This window comes from Sus scrofa, chromosome 6 (genome assembly GCF_000003025.6).
Source record: "Sus scrofa isolate TJ Tabasco breed Duroc chromosome 6, Sscrofa11.1, whole genome shotgun sequence".
NCBI classification, from domain to species: Eukaryota; Metazoa; Chordata; class Mammalia; order Artiodactyla; family Suidae; genus Sus; species Sus scrofa.
In genome coordinates, this window is record NC_010448.4 from 119,418,699 (window position 1) to 119,437,077 (window position 18,379).

The 18,379-nt window shown below is 38.1% G+C and overlaps 1 protein-coding gene across 3 annotated transcripts in view; it reads left to right on the top strand.

Annotated features, from left to right (window-relative positions):
- The window catches only part of GALNT1 (polypeptide N-acetylgalactosaminyltransferase 1), a 198,006-nt gene that overhangs the window by 122,803 nt on the left and 56,824 nt on the right, over positions 1–18,379 (top strand). For all 3 annotated transcript variants that reach the window (XM_021096269.1, XM_021096270.1, XM_003482057.4), the window contains one exon: positions 6,491–6,665. In XM_021096269.1, the coding sequence (XP_020951928.1) occupies positions 6,491–6,665 (175 nt within the window). The remainder of the gene's footprint in view (positions 1–6,490; positions 6,666–18,379) is intronic.

Below are 18,379 nucleotides of genomic sequence, written 5' to 3' on the forward strand. Positions count from 1 at the left end.
AATCCTTGACTGAGGTTTGTTCAGAGAGCTTACCTGAGATGAACAGGTGTTTCTGTTATGTTTCCTAATAGGGGGTTTCTTGTGACCCTAGCAAGTGCCAGTTCAGTGCCAGTGGGTTTTTATACTGTTGTGTATCTTCTTACTCTTTTAGGAAGCTTCAGTACACAGAAAGATAGTACAGTAGTTTAAAAAAAGAAATGGAGCCAAAGTGGGTTTTCTATGGATTTTTTTTTTTTTTGCTTTTTAGGGCCTCACCTGCAGCAAATGGAAGTTACCAAACTAGGGGTCAAATCAGAGCTGCAGCTGCTGGCCACAGCCACACAGGATCCAAGCTGTGTCTGCAACCTACACTGTAGCTCACAGCAATGCCAGATCCTTAATCCACTGACCAGGGCCAGGGATCGAACCCACATCCTTATGGATACTAGTTGGGATACTAGTTTGTAACCGGCTGAGCCACAACGGGAACTCTTGGATATATGTATTTTTTTTAATGTATGTTAAGGGAGAGGTTTAAAATATAAAGGAAAGAAATAATACTTGAAAGAGCAAATTATCAGTAGATGAGACAGTGTGGTATCAAAACTATAAGAAAAGGATTATCCTTGAAGAGAATTCTAAGGGTAATATAATACAGCTTTGAAAACCACTAGTGGGAAAATAGCTTTTACTGAAAGTAAAAAAATACAAAGTAAAGGAGAAATGGTCTGGAAGTAACAGTGTGGAGCAATGAGAGCATCATCACTTCCTGAGAAAAGGAGTATGAACGTTGTTGAGGGTTGAGAGGTTAGTGGCTCTGGGGGAGAGCCAGATTCAAGTCTAGGAGATGGGGCCTCTATGCTGAGGAGACAAGAGGATGGAGAAGCTTTGTAATTCCTTGGAGGCATCCAAGTGTTGAATGGGACAGACTGAGAAGGAGGTCAGCAGAGGAAGGATAAGGAGAAGGGCTGAGCAGTAAGCCAACAGGTGAGTTAATAGCTAATGGGAGAGACTTTGAGATGCCAGCGGTTCCAGTGGGGCCTTAGAGCATCCATTTACAAACTGTGTTCCATGTAGACTTAAGGGATTGAAGTGAGAGAGTGGGGAAATGATTTAGGGAAGGGAGATAGTGGATGCCAAGCAAGAATAGTTGAAAAATCTTCCCTGATGTGAAGTTTCAGTGCAGTGGGAACTGAGAGATCCCAAGTAGTGTCTGAGTCCTGAAGTAGTTAAGGCTGGTGAGGAATTGTGGTACCCCAAAAGAGATCTTTCACTGAAGTTGTTGGAAGTGGATTGGTAGGTGATGGCATGGAGGATGTAAACCTTGTTGGTGGAATGAGCAAGTATACTCAGTGACCTTGAAGAACGGAGGTCTCTTAATGGAACACATAAGGTCTCCAGGATCTTCATTTTCTATGGCATTTGAAAAACCAAATCCAAACAAAAAAGCAAAAAAAATCACTGAGCAGATGTGATGTTCAAGAGCAGTTGTTTCCGTACTGTAAGGACCTCATTTCTGAACTTCTCTGAATTGCTTTACAAGGCCAATTTGGTGAAATTTACCAAATTCTATTCTTTATACTCTTGTGTGCAAGAGGGTGCCTTTTTTTGCTTTTTTTTTTTTTTTTTGCTTTTTTTTTTTTTTTTTTTTTTTTTGCTTTTTAGGGCTCTACTCGCAGCATATGGAGGTTCCCAGGCTAGGGGTCAAATCAGAACTGCAGCTACCAGCCTACACCACAGCCACAACACCTTGGGAACTGAGCCACATCTTCGACCTACACTATAGCTTATGGCAGTGCCGGATTCCTAACCCACTGAGTGAGCCAGGGATCAAACCCGAAGCCTCATGGTTTCTACTCAGATTGGTTTCCACTACGGGAACTCATCAAGGGTGTCTTATTTATTTATTTATTTGTCTTTTTGCCATTTCTTGGGCCGTCCTGCGGCATATGGAGGTTCCCAGGCTAGGGGTCAAATCGGAGCTGTAGCTGCTGGCCTACGCCAGAGCCACAGCAATGCGGGATCCGAGCCACGTCTGCGACTACACCACAGCTCACAGCAACGCCGGATCCTTAACCCACTGAGCAAGGGCAGGGATTGAACCCACAACCTCATGGTTCCTCGTTGTATTCGTTAATCTCTGCACCACAACAGGAACTCCGGGTGTCTTACTTTTAAGCAGAATGGATCTTCAGTCCTATGATAATGCCAAGGGCCTCTTAAAGGATTATCATTGATATATTTTGTTTTCTAGGATTCTTACATTAACTTGTTACTTCCCTCCTTCAGTGGACTAGTCTTTGGTGATTACAAAGGGTTGGTTTTGCTTTGTTTTGTTTTATTTTATTTTCCTGAACAGTTCTCATCATAGTTTTCGTACTCTCTTTTATGCCCCGGACTGTCTGAGAAAAGCAAAATTCTTCTGTTGCTAGAGAGTTATGTTAGGCTTCCCTTGAAAAAACAAGTTTATTGTGGGTTATGTCGTCGGGATATTTTTGCATCTCTTCTGCTTTTTGGAACTCATTCATTCAGTTTATGGATTTGGTTGTTACATAGAATATTCAGTATTTTTACAGATGCACTTTCAAGTAGGAAGTAATCCTTTATGCCGGCACTGTACTTGATACTCATCATTAAAATGTTGATTCAAGTTTTCATGTGCTCATGCTAGAATTATTTCAATTGTCAAACATTAGGAAAACTTTGAGAACATGGTTTATAGAAGAAACTTATGACTAAAAACTTAAAAATACTATTAGTAAAGTCTTTCACAGATTCTTTATTATAGACTTTTAGTGTATTTAGAGTCTTAAACACATTGCAAATGAATTGAATATAAAATTAGAATGAAGGTAGAAACTGACAGATGTTGAGGTAGCAGTTATCAATGAATTTTGTTATGTAACAATTCGATGTTAAAAGTTTAATTTGCTTTGATTGTAGAATACTCATTATTCCATATACTACTAAGAAAGCAAAAAAAATTTGAATTTTCATTGTAAACCACACCCCAATTTCAAAGATGTTAAAATACGGGAAAAAATACTTTGGAATAAGTGAAACAGAGTGCATAATAATCACAGTAAAGATGATAATCATATAATAAGAAAGTAGTTTAGAAAAGATGATTTTAGCCTTTTATTAGTGTTTTTCCCCAAATGGGTATCGTATAGCTCTATACCTCTTTGTTCTTCCATGAGAAGAATACAGGTTAGAAATTTTAAGATTTATTAGAGCACATTCACATGTTTGTCATGAGGTTTGTCTTACGTTAATCTTATTTGGGGGCACTCAAGTGAACCTAGGTTTTTTTTGATAATGAAAGTTTCTAAAGCATGAAACTTGTCTATATTGTCATGTAAATTAGGTTTAACTGACATACATAATATGTTTGTTCGGACTCAATACTTTGATATAACACTTTCAACTAGCTACTCCCTTGTCAGAGTTGATTTGATTCGTAGAAATGATTTGCATATAAAAATTTATGCCAAGGAAAGTTTTCTTTTCATTTTAGGAAATGATAATATCCACATCCATTTCAGTTGCTATCAAACAGGTTTCACTGAACTCATTTTTAATTTACATGAAAGACTGTTAAGTAGAATACAAGGAAAGTTAATGCTACTATTTTTTTTTAGTTGCTTTTTAATACTGCAAGTGCATTAGTAAAAATATTCACTAACTACTTGAATTTTATCCTGGTGTCTTTGCCGAAGAAAATTAGGTTATTGGTCCATTTAATTCTTCAGGATATTATGATTTCTAAATTAGAGTATTGTGATGGATTCTATAAGCTATGCAGTAGTCTTATAACTTTTGATTAATGGTCATTTTAAAGGTGGCTCTGAATCTCAGGTGTATCAGAAGGTCGAAGTATATATAATAGTGGGCATTATACTAAATGTTAAGATGATTAATAAGTACCAGGTGATCAAATTTATAAAATGTTGCAGCCAGGAGGATTCTATATGTGTACAGTTTTGCCCAATTCTTTAAGACCTCAAGGCCACATGAATGGGGCAAGTTTTTAACTTTATGGTCTTAAAGTCTCTTAGGCTATAAGCAATCAAGTTTATACTTACTGGTTCTTATAGTAAGAACTTCTTGAGTGCTCATTCATGCTCCTCCAACCCCCATGGAAAATTTCAAACATAAACAAAAGTAGAGAAAATAGAAAATTGATCTTCCATATATGCATCATCTGGCTGCAGCTGTTGTCCGCTCAGAGCTAGTCTGTGGCACAGATACATGGATACCGCTTTCTCTTTATCTTCCTAACCCCACTTTTTTGGTTTTTGAAAAAGAAGAAATTGGGTTGTTTCTCTTCAGTTTCCCACAGTCAGGATTTACATCTCTTTAATTTTTTTTTTTTTTTTTTAATCGTGTCCTCTGTCCCCTATATTTCCTGTAAATTGGTGGGTAGCTTCAGAGGCTCGATCAGATCTGGGATCTACTCCCCAACCCCGCCCCCAGCAAAGATATGTTATAGATGGTGTTCTGTGTAACTTAACTTTCATTTTAACTTTTCTTCAAAGCATCATCTTATACTTAAATAGGGTTCAGATAACTGAAGGATGTTTATAATCAGGACCATTAGATGTCTCCCACCTACTCTTTATGTTGCCCATGTGACTCACAGAACTTTGCTGCTTTATGTTGACCCCTGACTTTCCCTGCCCCAAATCTGTTCCTTGCTGTTTATTTTCAGAGACAGGTAAGTAAGTAGAATTGACTCTGAAAGTTTTATAATTTGTGGTTTTTAAGGTTTTTAAGACTTGTATGGGGCCTTATACTTCTGTACTTAACAGTTTTTATTACACTTATCATTGAGAATTTTTGTCACTGAGAATTTAAAGAAATTCTCATATTTAAAGAGCTTACTTGCTTGATAAACATTTGGCAAGATTTGTTTTTTAAAATTGTATCACAGGAGTTTCTCATAATTTTAAAAGTTATTTCCTTATTTTTGTTTTATTTTTTCATTTTAGGGCTGCACCCACGGCATATGGAAGTTCCTAGGCTAGGGGTCAAATTGGAGCTGCAGCTGCAGGCCTACACTACAACTACAGCCATAGCAATGCTGGATCTGAGCCGCATCTGCGACCTATGCTCCAGCTTGTGGCAATGCTAGATCCTTAAGTCATTTGAGTGAGGCCAGGGATTGAACCTGCATTCTCATGGTTATTATGTTATATTAGATCCCACTAAGCCACAGTGGGATCTCCTTTTACCTCACTCTTACTCTCACTGCATTCGCTACCCATCTTTGTTTAACACACCTTCCCCCTGCCCTAAGTTTAATATATTCTAGAACCTGTTTTTCTTGAAACACTTTTTAACGTCTCAAAAGCACATAACAAGAAACAAACTTTGGGAATTGCTGATCAGAAATATCACTGTTTTTAATGTATACAGCCAGCCCTCCATATCCGTAAGTTATTTGGAGAGTCAGCTGGCTGTACCACACCATTTTATATAAGGGGCTTGCACATCTGTGGGTTGTGGTATCCACAGGGTGGGCAGGGGCTGTCTTGGAACCTGTCCTCCGTGGATGCTGAGGGACAACTGTATATTAAGAGGTAACATTACTTCTAATTAGAATTATCTTTCTTGATGCATCGTGCTTATAATAATGTCTACCCTTGTCTACTGTTTCATTTTGACTTGTTTTGAATAACAGTTTTGCTCACATATTAATTTAGCATATAGTTATAAAATGCCTAACACAACACCAAAGGTACATGGATGAACACAAACCTTTGACTAAGAAAAGAGATCAGATCTAGTTAGGAGAGGTGTCATAGATGAGTTTAGAATCATTATAGTAAGAAAGAACTATTGATTAGAGACATAGAGTCCTGGATGAAATGATGTGATAGTTAAGAGCAGTAAGTGATCACTATAAAGAGAGATTTAGAAAAGCTGCAGGGGAGAAGCTGGGCCTTGAAGGACAAGTATGGGTTATTGCAGAGGTAGAGGTGGGAAGGAGATGCCAAGGAAAGGGACCAGAGTGAGCAAAAGCACCAGCGCAAGAACCTGTGAGGCACAAGGAGCACTGCCCTTGCTCAGTGGGTGCTGTTTGACTGAAAGATGAGAATTGGGAGGTGGAGGTGGGGTGGAAGGTGGCGAGCCCAGCAGGTTGTAGGTTGAGAGTGTTAGACTAAATTCTCTACTAGAGAAGTTGGACTCCAGGAGACCATGGGAATAACACAACAAAGGCTTATTAATGCCTTAGGGAGGCTAATGTGGTAATGATATTTTAGAGATGGAAGTCCCAAGGCCATGCAGTGATTCGAGTGCATGGCACAAGGTGAGGAGGTCTCGAGTCAGGATGTGGTGTGAAAGTGAAGGACAGGGCAGCCCTAGGTGGTGTTACAGACTGGGAGAGTTTGGGCTCAGAAATGGCTCTGGTTGTTGAAGGCATAGTTTAAACTCAAGTGTTATTAAACAGGAATTTGAATCAATTGCTATAAAATTAACATTAGTAAAGCTTCCTCCTTGTTCTTAGTTCTAGAGCCAGTACAGAAGCCTCATGAAGGTCCTGGAGAAATGGGGAAACCAGTCGTCATTCCTAAAGAGGACCAAGATAAGATGAAAGAGATGTTTAAAATCAATCAGTTCAATTTAATGGCAAGTGAGATGATTGCACTCAACAGATCTTTACCAGATGTTCGATTAGAAGGGTAAGTACCAGAGTTCCCGTCGTGGCGCAGTGGTTAACGAATCCGACTAGGAACCATGAGGTTGCGGGTTCGGTCCCTGCCCTTGCTCAGTGGGTTAACGATCCGGCGTTGCCGTGAGCTGTGGTGTAGGTTGCAGACTCAGCTCGGATCCTGCGTTGCTGTGGCTCTGGCGTAGGCCGGTGGCTACAGCTCCGATTCAACCCCTAGCCTGGGAACCTCCATATGCCACGGGAGCGGCCCAAGAAATAGCAACAACAACAACAACAACAACAAAAGACAAAGGCCAAAAAAAAAAAGAAGGGTAAGTACCTAGTGTGGTCCTGCTACAATTTAATTTGAATGAAAAGTATGTTCTGAATTCCCAATAAATTGCACTTTGGTGCTGACTGTTCTAAAGTGATGTTACATCACTAAGTTACTACTTACCCTACTTAAGAAATAATTAAATACTGATGAAACAGTACCTCAAATTCTAGTGATCATTGGAACTATGCATTTTAGGTTTTGGAACATAATTATTTATCTTGATAGATTAGTAGGGATTTTAAACCTCATTATTACTGGAACACTTGCATAATTAATGTTTTAAAAAAGTGGTTTTAAGTTGTGTGTAGTTTAAAACAGTGAGGTATACAGTCATAAGCATATAGATTACTGAATTTTTAATGTATGTACGTGTCTAACCACCATCCAGATCAAGTTATAGAACATTTCCATCACCCCTGAAAGTTCTGTGATGTTCCTTTCCAGTCAGTACTCCCACCCTCAGGGGAAGCCATTGTTTTGATCTCTAAACATTGAATAGCTTTGTCTTTCTTTGAACTTTTTATAAATCGTTCCATACTGTATTTTTCTTTTGTGTCTTTGAGATTGATATTGTTGCATATATCAGAGATTTATTCTTTTCCATTGCAGTGTGACTTGTTGTATGAATATATCATAGTTTATTTACACATTGATATTTGGGTTGTTTCCCCTTTTTGACTATTAAAATAAACCTATTGTGACATTCCTGTACATGGTTTTAGGGGAATTTAGCTCTCATTTCTATTTATTATATGTTGAGAAAAGGAGTAGGGTATACACTTAAATAGCGTTAGCACGTGCTGCCAGACATTTTTCAAGATGGTCGTACCAACGTATACTCCTGTCAGCAGGAGAAGAGGCCCAGTTGCTCCATATGGAAAAGGTAATATGAGGTATATGAACTAGAGGACAACAAGCCCAGTAAAAAGCAAGGGAACTGATGGGGTGTGTGGGATTGAATTAGTAATATGTATATAGAAAATCATCACCAAAAAAAAAAACTAATGCAGGTTTGATCCCTCACCTCACTCAGTGGGTTAAGGATCTGGCGTTGCCATGAGCTATAAAATTAACATTAGTAAAGTTTCCTATGAGCTATGGTGTAGGTTGCAGACATGTCTCAGATCCTGCATTGCTGTGGCTGTGGTGTAGGCCTGCAGCTGCAGCTCCAATTTGTCCCCTAGCCTGGGAACCTCCATATGCCACGGGTGTGGCCCTCAAAAGAGAAAAAAAAGGGGGGGGGGAAGCTCCAAACAATCCAGGGAAAACTTAAAAAATTTGTTTGGAGAAGGGAAAAGTAATCATAGTTCATTATAGGGAATGGCTGTGAATAAGTTACACTAAGATAACCTTTGAATATTGTGCAGGTAAAAATGAAACTAGGAGTGGGAGAGCACATTGGTTAAGTGGAGGTCTGTCAAGAGAAGCTTCATTGTAATCTTAGATTTTCATAAATTGTGTACTTTTCCTGAGTAATTTAAGAATTACTGAAGAAAGCTGGACTCCTTGGGGGAAGTCTACAGTTGAAATTCAGTCATGTCTGCATTAAAAAGAACCTTAACTACTACTGTTTATGGTAGAGGTTTTTTTGTTTTTTTTGTTTTTTTTTTTTTACTTTTAATAATTCCCCTGAATGTATCATTGCTCAGCATATTTTATTGTGTTTATTTTGTTTCTAGTCTTTTACATAGTTCTTGAAGATGCTTTTATTAATGAGTAGCCTTTGAGTAACTAGTTTTTGCACAGTGAACAACTTCATGTTATGAAGATCAGTGTTTAAATGGTATGATACATATGCTTGTGCACCAGATTTGGGGCTTGATGAGAAAACTTCAGAACTGAAAAAAATTTTACTTGCTCCATTTCTGTGCCTTTTTTTTTTTCTTTTTTGGCCACACTTGCGGCATATGGAAGTGTTTGGGCCAGGGATCAAACCTAAGCTACAACAGTGACCAAGCCACTGCAGTGACAATGCCAGATCCTTAACCCACTGCACCACAAGGGAACTCTTCCATCTCTATGCTTTTAGCCTTTTTTTTTTTTTTTTTAGTTTTGAAAAAATTTTTATAATGGAAAACTTCAAGTATGTACAAAAATAGAGATAATGGAATGAACGCCAACATATTCGTCACCTTGCTCCAACAATTCCTAAATGTTCAGTTTTGTAGCCTCATTTATATCCTCTAAGATGTCCGGCAACAGTCTCCATCTCCTATTTACACTCTTCTGTATGATCCTTCCTGTGTTGTACTAGGGCTGGTCTGTATGACTATCAGAACACAGTACAAGTGATGTGGTGTTGCTTTTAGGAGTAGGCTATAAAGTACACTGTGGTTTCCAATTTGGTCTTTTATTCTCACTTGAATCATTGACTCTGGGGTAAACCAGCTGACATGACAGGAGTGGCCGTATAGAGAAACCCATGCAATTTGTAGAGTGTGAGTGTGATTAGAAGCAGATTCGCTAAAACATGGCACAAATGAACTTATCTACAAAACAGAAACAGACTCACAGACGTAGAGAACAGATTTACAGTTGCCAAGGCGGAGGGAAGGTAGTGGAGGGATGGACTGGGAGTTTGGCATTAGCAGATGCAAACGATTATATATAGAATGGATAAACAACAAGGTCCTACTGTATAATACAGGGGACCATATTCGATATCCTGTGGTAAACCGTAATGGAAAAGAATATATATATGTGTGTGTAAGTATAGCTGAATCACTTTGCTGTACAGCAGAAATTAACAGAATATTGTAAATCAGCTCTACTTCAATAAATTAAAAAAATAAGCAGATTTCCCCAACCCCAAAGACATACCATTTGTAAATATTACAATATCTGTCCCTGAAAGATAGGACTCAGAGAACAAAAAAAGAAAGAAAAACCGCAATACCAACCCCCCACCAAGTATTAACAGTGATTCCTTGATAACATGAAATATACAGTTAGTATGTAAATTTTCCTATTTATGTCATATATTTTCCTTTTTTGATAGTGTTTGTATTAGGAAGCAAATAAGGTGCATACATTGCAACTAGCAGAGATCTCTCTCAAGTCTCTATTTAAAATAATTTTTTTAAATTATTTATTTATTTTGGCTGCACCTACAGCATGTGGAAGTTCCCAGGTCAGGGGTCAAACCTGCACCCACAGCAGTAACAACACCAGATCCTAACCCGCTGCACCGCAAGAGAACTCCTCTCTCAAGTCTCTTTTGGTTACCTCTTCTTTTTTCCTGTATACTTTATTATTTAAAGACCAGATAGAGTGTCTTATATGTTTCTAGAACCTGCATTTTGCTGTTTGTATCACTGTGATGCCCCTGATTGTGTTCCTGTTCCCTCTCTTTCCTTTCGATTGGTTGGTTAAAGGCATTTTGTACCAACATCCTTGAAGTAAGTTGTGTGCTTGTGGTAAAGTGTGAGGTCTTGCCAGTTGTGTGTATAATCATTGGACAGGCCTATTGTATGTCCTGTCAGTCTGTTTCTTCTCATTGAAACTCCTAGTAGCCAGCCTTTGGACTGCCTGCATCAGTTCTCTTAATCCTCCCCTCCGCCACCTCCCCCCCAACCAAATTATCTTTTTTTGTCTTTGTGTTCTACCTCCATGGAGAAATCCTACACCGTCTTTCAGCTCTTCTCTTGGATTTTCTAGTTGTGAAATTTTTTTATTATTAAGTCTTGCCTTTGCTTTCTGACTTCTTAAAAATATAGACACCAAACCTTGCAGTTTACTTTTTTATTCTCAAATATTCGTGAGATGTTTGGCCTACAATAGCATTTTCATCTTTCTAGCTTTAAAAGTAAGTTTACCTTTGGTTTAAAAAATTATCAGTCACCAGTCCCATGAGGCAGGCTGCTGTTAAGTGCCTCAGAGACATTGCAGTATCCCAGGGTAATTGAATCAGATTTGAATCTAGGTCCTCTGACCTTTAATTTCCTTCTTTCCCTACCCAGTTGCTGAATGTTATTTTTCTCATGTTCTTAACTTGATTTTAATGCTAGATTAAAATCTGAAAATAGATTGAAATCGTGTGTTTAGTAGAATTCTATTTATTTTATTTATTTTTACTAGAATTCTCTTTTCTCAGATAAGCTTTTTAGATGATTTTGATGAAGTTGTGGAATTTGCTTATAATTTTTAAGACTAATGGTTTTATATTTTTTCAGTTGTTTTCAGTAACTTTGTTATAATTCTGTAACTAGTAATTAGTAGTTCTAAGGCTAATACACATTTTGTTTCAGTTAAATAAAATTTTGTAAACAGAATATTCTAACGTAAATATTACTCTTTGTACTTGTATTTATCCTCTTATAGTTTGGTGTGTATCTGCTAAATGAAATGTAAATCTTTTTGTTACCTAAATTGAGTGAATTCCCTGATTTTTTGTTTCATCATAGCCTTAAAGACACACTTGATAATTTATCACTTAAAAATATGCTTTAGGAGTTCCCATCGTGGCTCAGTGGAAACGAATCCAACCAGGAACCTTGAGGTTTCAGGTTCGATCCCTGGCCTCACTCAGTGGTTTAAGGATTTGGCATTGCCTTGAGCTGTGCTCTAGGTCGCAGATGCTGCTCGGATCTGGCGTTCAGCGGCTATGGTGTAGGCTGGCAGCTATGGCTCTGATTCGACCCTTTACCTGAGAACTTCCCTATGCTGTGGGCGCAGCCCTGAAAAGACAGAAAGACAAATAAATAAATAAATATGCTTTAAAATATTTATCTTGAAGTATTTTTCTTTTGTGTTTTCCATCTTTCACTAGTGAGCTCTCAGAAGTTTTATTTTTTGGAACAGGAGATAACCTTTATACCAACTACCAACTTTATTGGCTCTTAATAAGTTGCCATATTCTCCTCATATTTTGTTTTCAGCAATAAGACTTTTCAGCTACTTTTGAAACCATTTGTATTTCATTCCTCTCATTATATTTCATTCCTCTCTAATAACAGGTCTGATTTTTATATTTATCATTACTGTACATATTTCTATTTATTTAATACATAGTTATAGTTTCATGTTTTAACAGCAGATATTAGTACAGCATAGGTATATATTCTTCTGCAACTTTTATTTATTTATTTATTTTTAAATCTTTTTGCCATTTCTAGGGCTGCTCCCGCGGCATATGGAGGTTCCCAGACTAGGGGTTGAATCGGAGCTGTAGCCGCCGCCCTGCGCCAGAGCCACAGCAACGCAGGATCTGAGACATGTCTGCAACCTACACCACAGCTCACGGCAACGCTGGATCCTCAACCCACTGAGCAAGGCCAGGGACCGAACCTGAAACCTCATGGTTCCTAGTCGGATTCGTTAACCACTGCGCCACAACAGGAACTCCTTTTATTTTTTTTAATTTTTATTTTTTTGCCTTTTCTGGGGCCGCTCCCACGGCATATGGAGGTTCCCAGGCTAGGGGTCGAATCAGAGCTGTAGCCACCGGCCTACGCCACAGCCCACAACAATGCGGGATCCAAGCTGCGTCTGCAACCTACACCACAGCTCATGGCAACACCACATCCTTAACCCACTGAGCAAGGCCAGGGATCGAACCCGCAACCTCATGGTTCCTAGTCGAATTCATTAACCACTGAGCCACGATGAGAACTCCACTTCTGCAACTTTTAAAAATGGTTTTTATTCAGGCATTGATTTTGAGATTTAGTCACGTCATTACATGTAGTTCTAGGTCATTCCTTTTAACTGCTTTGTAGAAGTCCACTGTATGACTATATACTACACAATAGAAATCAATCTATTGTTCTTTTATTTTATGTATATATTTTATAGTTACAGAGTGTCTGTAAACATCCTTTTTAAACAAACATGTATTCTCTTGCACAGATAGAACAGTTTTCTGTGAAACAGTGCTTTCCAAATTGCAGGTCATGACTCTTTAGTCATTAATGAATCATGAGATCAATTTAGAAGATCTTAGCCCTCAAGTTTTTAAAATAGTATTTCATATACAATATGAGTATCTGCTAGCACTTTAGTGAAATAGGAGCTATCAGAGTTACATCTTATGTAATAAAAATATTTTTTTCATTAACCATTGTTTTAAAATGTATGTGCTAGATTAACATAAAATGTATTTGTTATCATGGACTATGGTCAGTTTCACAGAGATGCGAAATAACTGTGCTGAGAGACATGGACTTTTTAATTTCATTTGATTTTTTTTTCTTTCTTTTTTTCTTTTTTAGAGCTGTACTTAGAGCATGTGGAAGTTCCCAGGCTAGGGGTCAAATTGGAGCTGCATCTGCCAGCCCACACCACAGCCACAGCAACACCAGATACTACTGAGCGAGGCCAAGGATGGAACTCACATCCTCACGGATACTAGTCGGGTTCTTAACTCTCTGAGGCACAACAGGCACTCCTAATTTCATTTAATTTTTTAAACTATTGCTCCCACTGTAGTTTGACCAATTTACACTTTCCAGCTGCAGTGGATGAGAGACTACATTTCTTGGCATATTTGTGCAGAATATAATAGCGGCCTGAGTGAGAGAGAACAGTGGCATGGACTGGGCTGGCTCAAGGGAAGAAGTTTTCAAATTCTGATTGTATTTTCAAGATGGAAGCTATCAGAATGCTGACAGGTTAGATGTGGAGTGAAAGAAAAAAGGAGTTAAGAATTCAGGCCTGAACAGCTATTTGAATTATAGTGATACTCGCCAAGATGGAAAGAAGAGGAAAGTAGAAATATGTGAATAGAAATCAAGAATTCTTAGCACATACTTATAAAATCCTGACATTCACAGGAGAGGTTGAAGCTGGTGTCATTAAGGGGCAAGGGCATTTAAGGACATGTGACTGGTTAAGGTGGCCATGGGAATGGAAGAGGTGAAAAAGAGGTTAGGGGACTGATGGTCCAGGCTGTGAAGACATAGAAGAGGAGGAAGATCCAGCAAGAGGTTGAGAAAAGGTGAGGTGATGTTTCAAGAAGGAGGTGGTCAACTGTGTTAAATTCTCCTGAGAGTTTGAAGCAAGTTGAGGTCTCTAAATTGACCAGTAGATTTTAGCATGTGAAGATGTTGGATCTTGGACAAAGTTGTTTCTATGGAGTGGTAGGAATGAAACTTTGATTTAAAAAAAAGTATGGGAAGACTTTCACTTTCTATAATGGTGGTCTTGGTGAGCTGGACCAACCTAGAGAGTTAGATTAAAAAAAACATAAAAATTATGGTAGTGAAAACATCCAGAAGTTAGGAGGCAGAGCTTAGAAGGCAGTGAAGAATTACAGAGCCCAAACATGGGAGAAGATGGAAACCCAGAGAAATGAGCCTAGAATTTAGAGGCTACTTTCTATCCAGAGACATCTGCTAAATCCAGAAGGTATATACTGAGAAACTAAATAGTGCTTTTAGCAGCCTTTTGGTGCTGGTGCCTAAAAAACATCCTGTCATGTGTGGAGGTGGTGATGGTGGTGGAGTCTTGTAGCCCCTTCCTGTGTGCTTTAGTGTTGGGCTCCTAGAAGTAATGATGATAGTGAAGTAGATCAGAAAAAAACAGAAGAGGGAAATAGATAAAGGTTACCTTTAAAGAGGCCATAGTTAAATCCAACAGCTGACTTCTCAAGAGACGGGAACAAAGGAAGTCAAAAGATAATGCCGTGGAGTTCTGTCGTGGCACAGTGGAAACGAATCGGACTCGCATCCATGAGGATGCGAGTTCGATCCCTGGCCTCGCTCTGTGGGTTAAGGATCCGGCATTGCTGTGAGCTGTGCTGTAGGTTGCAGACGTGGCTCGGATCCTGTGTTGCTGTGGCTGTGTCATAGGCCGGCAGCTACAGCTCTGATTAGACCCCTAGCCTGGGAACCTCCATATGCCGCTGGTGCAGCCCTAAAAGGCAGGGGGAAAAAAAAGATATTGGCATGATGTCTTTTAAGAGAACTACAGTCATAAACTCTATACCCAGCAAAGTATCTTTCCAAAAAAAAAAAAAAAAAAAAAAAATTAAGATAACAGAAACTGAAACTGAGAGAATTCATTATCCACACTAAAAAATAATAATGGGTTTTCTCTAGACAGAAAAAATGATCTCATAGGTAATCAGATAATAGAAATGAAGGGAGAGCAGCAAAAATGGTAAATATGTAGATAAATTAATGTTGACCATGTAAAACAACAATAATATCTTATGGGATATAAAATATCTATGTTAAAATATAAAACAAAGCATTTTCTTTGGGGATTGAGTTAATAAACATTTGTAAGGTTTTTTTGGTGTTAAGAAATAGGTTAAAATACCAATTAGTATTAGACTTTAGTAAATCACAGGTGTAGTTGCATTGCATTTAAGGTAACCACCAGATGAAAATGAATATTAAAAGAGCAGGGTAAGTGAAATTTTTTTTTTTTAGTCCAAAATAAAAGGAGAGAAAAAGACAAATATTTCAAATTTCCCATTGTGGCTCAGTGGTAATGAATCCAATTAGTATCCATGAGGACATGTGTTCGATCCCTGGCCCCGCTCAGTGTGTTAAGGATCCGGCGTTACCATGAGCTGCCGTATAGGTCACAGACACAGCTCGGATCTGGCGTTGGCTGTGGTTGTGGTATAGGCCAGCAGTGGCAGCTCCAGTTTGACCCCTAGCCTGGGAACTTCCATATGCCTAGGGTGTGGCCCTAAAAAAAAAAAAAAGACAAATATTTTTATTTGTGTAAGGTAGTAGATTTAAATGGAAATATATCAATAACTATATTAAATGGCTTAAAGATATAGCTTAAAAGACAAAGATTGCTAGACTGGGAAAAAATGACAACACTATACTGTTGTAAGAGGCAGACATCAGAAAAAAAAAATAAGGATGTAATAACATTAAGAGTAAAAGAAAAAATAGGAATTCCTGCTGTGGTGCAGTGGGTTAAGAATCCAATATTGTCTCTGTGGTGGCTTAGCTCGCTGGTGTGGCTCAGATTCCATCCCTGGCCTGGGAACTTCTATAAGCAGCCAAAAAAAAAAAGGTAAAAGAATAGAATGTATCTGACCTATACTACTACTAGGTAAAGTAGACTTCAAGGCAAATACTTGAAAATCATACTTTAAATTAACCACGCAAATGGGAAAAAAGAAGATAAATTATGTGATCATTTCAGTAGATACAGAAAAAGGATTTCATAAAATTCATCACCGGTCATGATAAAAACTCCTAGCAGACTAGTAGCAGAAAGAAACTTCTTTAATCTGATAAGAGGTATCTGCAGAAAAACAAAACAAAGCTGCTTCACAGTGAATGTCCTTATTTAAAAATGATTTTGAAAGATTTCTCTTAGAGATATGGAACATGACACAGATGATGCTACTTCATTATTCCTACTTCTGTTCAGTGTTATGCTGGAGGTCTTAGCTGGACTAAGGAGACAAGAAAAAGAAATAATATGGATTGGAAAGGAAGAATTAAAACCTGTTATTTGCATTGACATGGTTGTGTATGATGAAAATCCAATCCAAAAGAATTACAATAAATGATTAGAATCAGTGTTTAGCAAGGTTGATGATTTTAAGGTAAATATTTATAAGAAAAATCAGTTGTATTTCTGTGTCAGTTTACTACCACCTAAAATGCAGTCAGAAAATATCAAATATAGGATACTATCTTCTGTGAAAATTCTAAAATACTATTGAGAGAAATTGAGACTAAACAAATGGAGAAATATCCCATTTTCATGAGTTGATGGCTTAATATAAAAATGTTGGTTCTCTCCAAATTGATTTATAGATTTAGCACATTCCCAGTCAGCCACGTGTGTGTGTGGATGTGTATGTAGTTTGAGAAATTTATTCTCAAATGTAACTGGAAATGCAAAGCCCTAGAGAGCCAGACATTCTTGTAGAAGATTAAGGTAGAAGGATTTGCAGTAATAGTTACCAAGATTTCTTAGAAAACTATATTAATTTAGTGTGGTATTGTTGCAAGGATTGACAAACACATCAGGGGAACAGAATAGGAGTTTATAATCAGTCCCATCCTTTTTGGACCCTTTGTTTGGGACCAAGGTGGAACTGCGTTAACAGGAGGAGAAGGATGATCTAAAGGAAATAGTAAAAAATGCTGGATCAACCTGATATAATAATTAAGATACAAAATTGAAGGAAACCTTTATCTCACACCATGTAGAAAAATCAGTTTCATGTGTATTACAGATATACATATGAAGGCAAAGCAGTAAAGCATAGATGATAACATAGAAGAATATTTTTATGACCTTGGGATAGGGAAAAGTTTCTTAAGCAGAACACAGTGCTCAAAAATGAAGGAAAAGTTTAATAAATTGGGCTATATTAAAGACTTTCTGTCCATTAAAAAAGTGAAACAAAAAAATGTATTGAAAAGGCAAGTCACAGAAGAGATATTTTTGATACTCAGAACCAACAAAGTGCTCAGATCCAGATTGTATTAAGAACTCCTATATATCCATAAGAAAAAGATGGACAGTCCAGTTGAAAAACAGGTGAGAGATTTGAACTTCACAGAACAGATTATCCAAATGACCAATACACATGCGGCAGGATGCTCAGCCTCATTTGTAATCAGAATAGCAGAACCACAGTGAAATACCACTTAATATTCTCAAACACTGTTGGGGTTTAAATTCGTACACCCACATTTGAAAAACCTGTGAGTATTGGGGAGTTCCCGTTGTGGTGCAGCAGAAACAAATTCAACTAGGATCCATGAGGATGCGGAATCGATCCCTGGCCTCACTCAGTGGGTTAAGGATCCCTCATTGCCATGAGCTGTGGTGTAGATCAAAGATGCGGCTCAGATATGGCCTTGCTGTGGCTCTGACTTAGGCTGGCAACAACAGCTCCAATTAGACCCCTAGCCTGGGACCCTTCATGTGCCACGGGTGTGGCCATAAAAGGACTAAAGACCAAAAAAAAAAAAAAACTTTGAGTGTTTACTGACACAAATATTAACACACTTCATGGCCTAGCAGATCTACTTCTAGGCATACCTAAAAGAAATACATGCACATATGCATTAGGAGACCAAAAAAAAAAAAAAAATGATTACAGCAGTACCACCTATATTGACTCCAAAGTAAAATGCCTTAAGTGTCTATCAACAGTAGAATGTGGTATATTCATCTTTATAACAGTAAAAATGTACGAAAGCTGCATGCCTCCGGGAAGGTCAAATACAGGCAAATCAAAACTGACATTGCAAATGAACCTGTTTACAGAAAAGAAACAAACTCATGAACATGGAGAACAGACTTGTGGTTGCCAAAGGGGAAAGGAAGGGAGTGGGATGGATTGGGAGTTTGGGGTTAGTAGATGTAAACTATTGCATTTGGAATCTATAAGCAATGAGATCCTGCTGTATAGCACGGGGAACTATATCTAGTCACTTGTGATGGAACATGATGGAGGATAATGTGAGAAAAAGAAT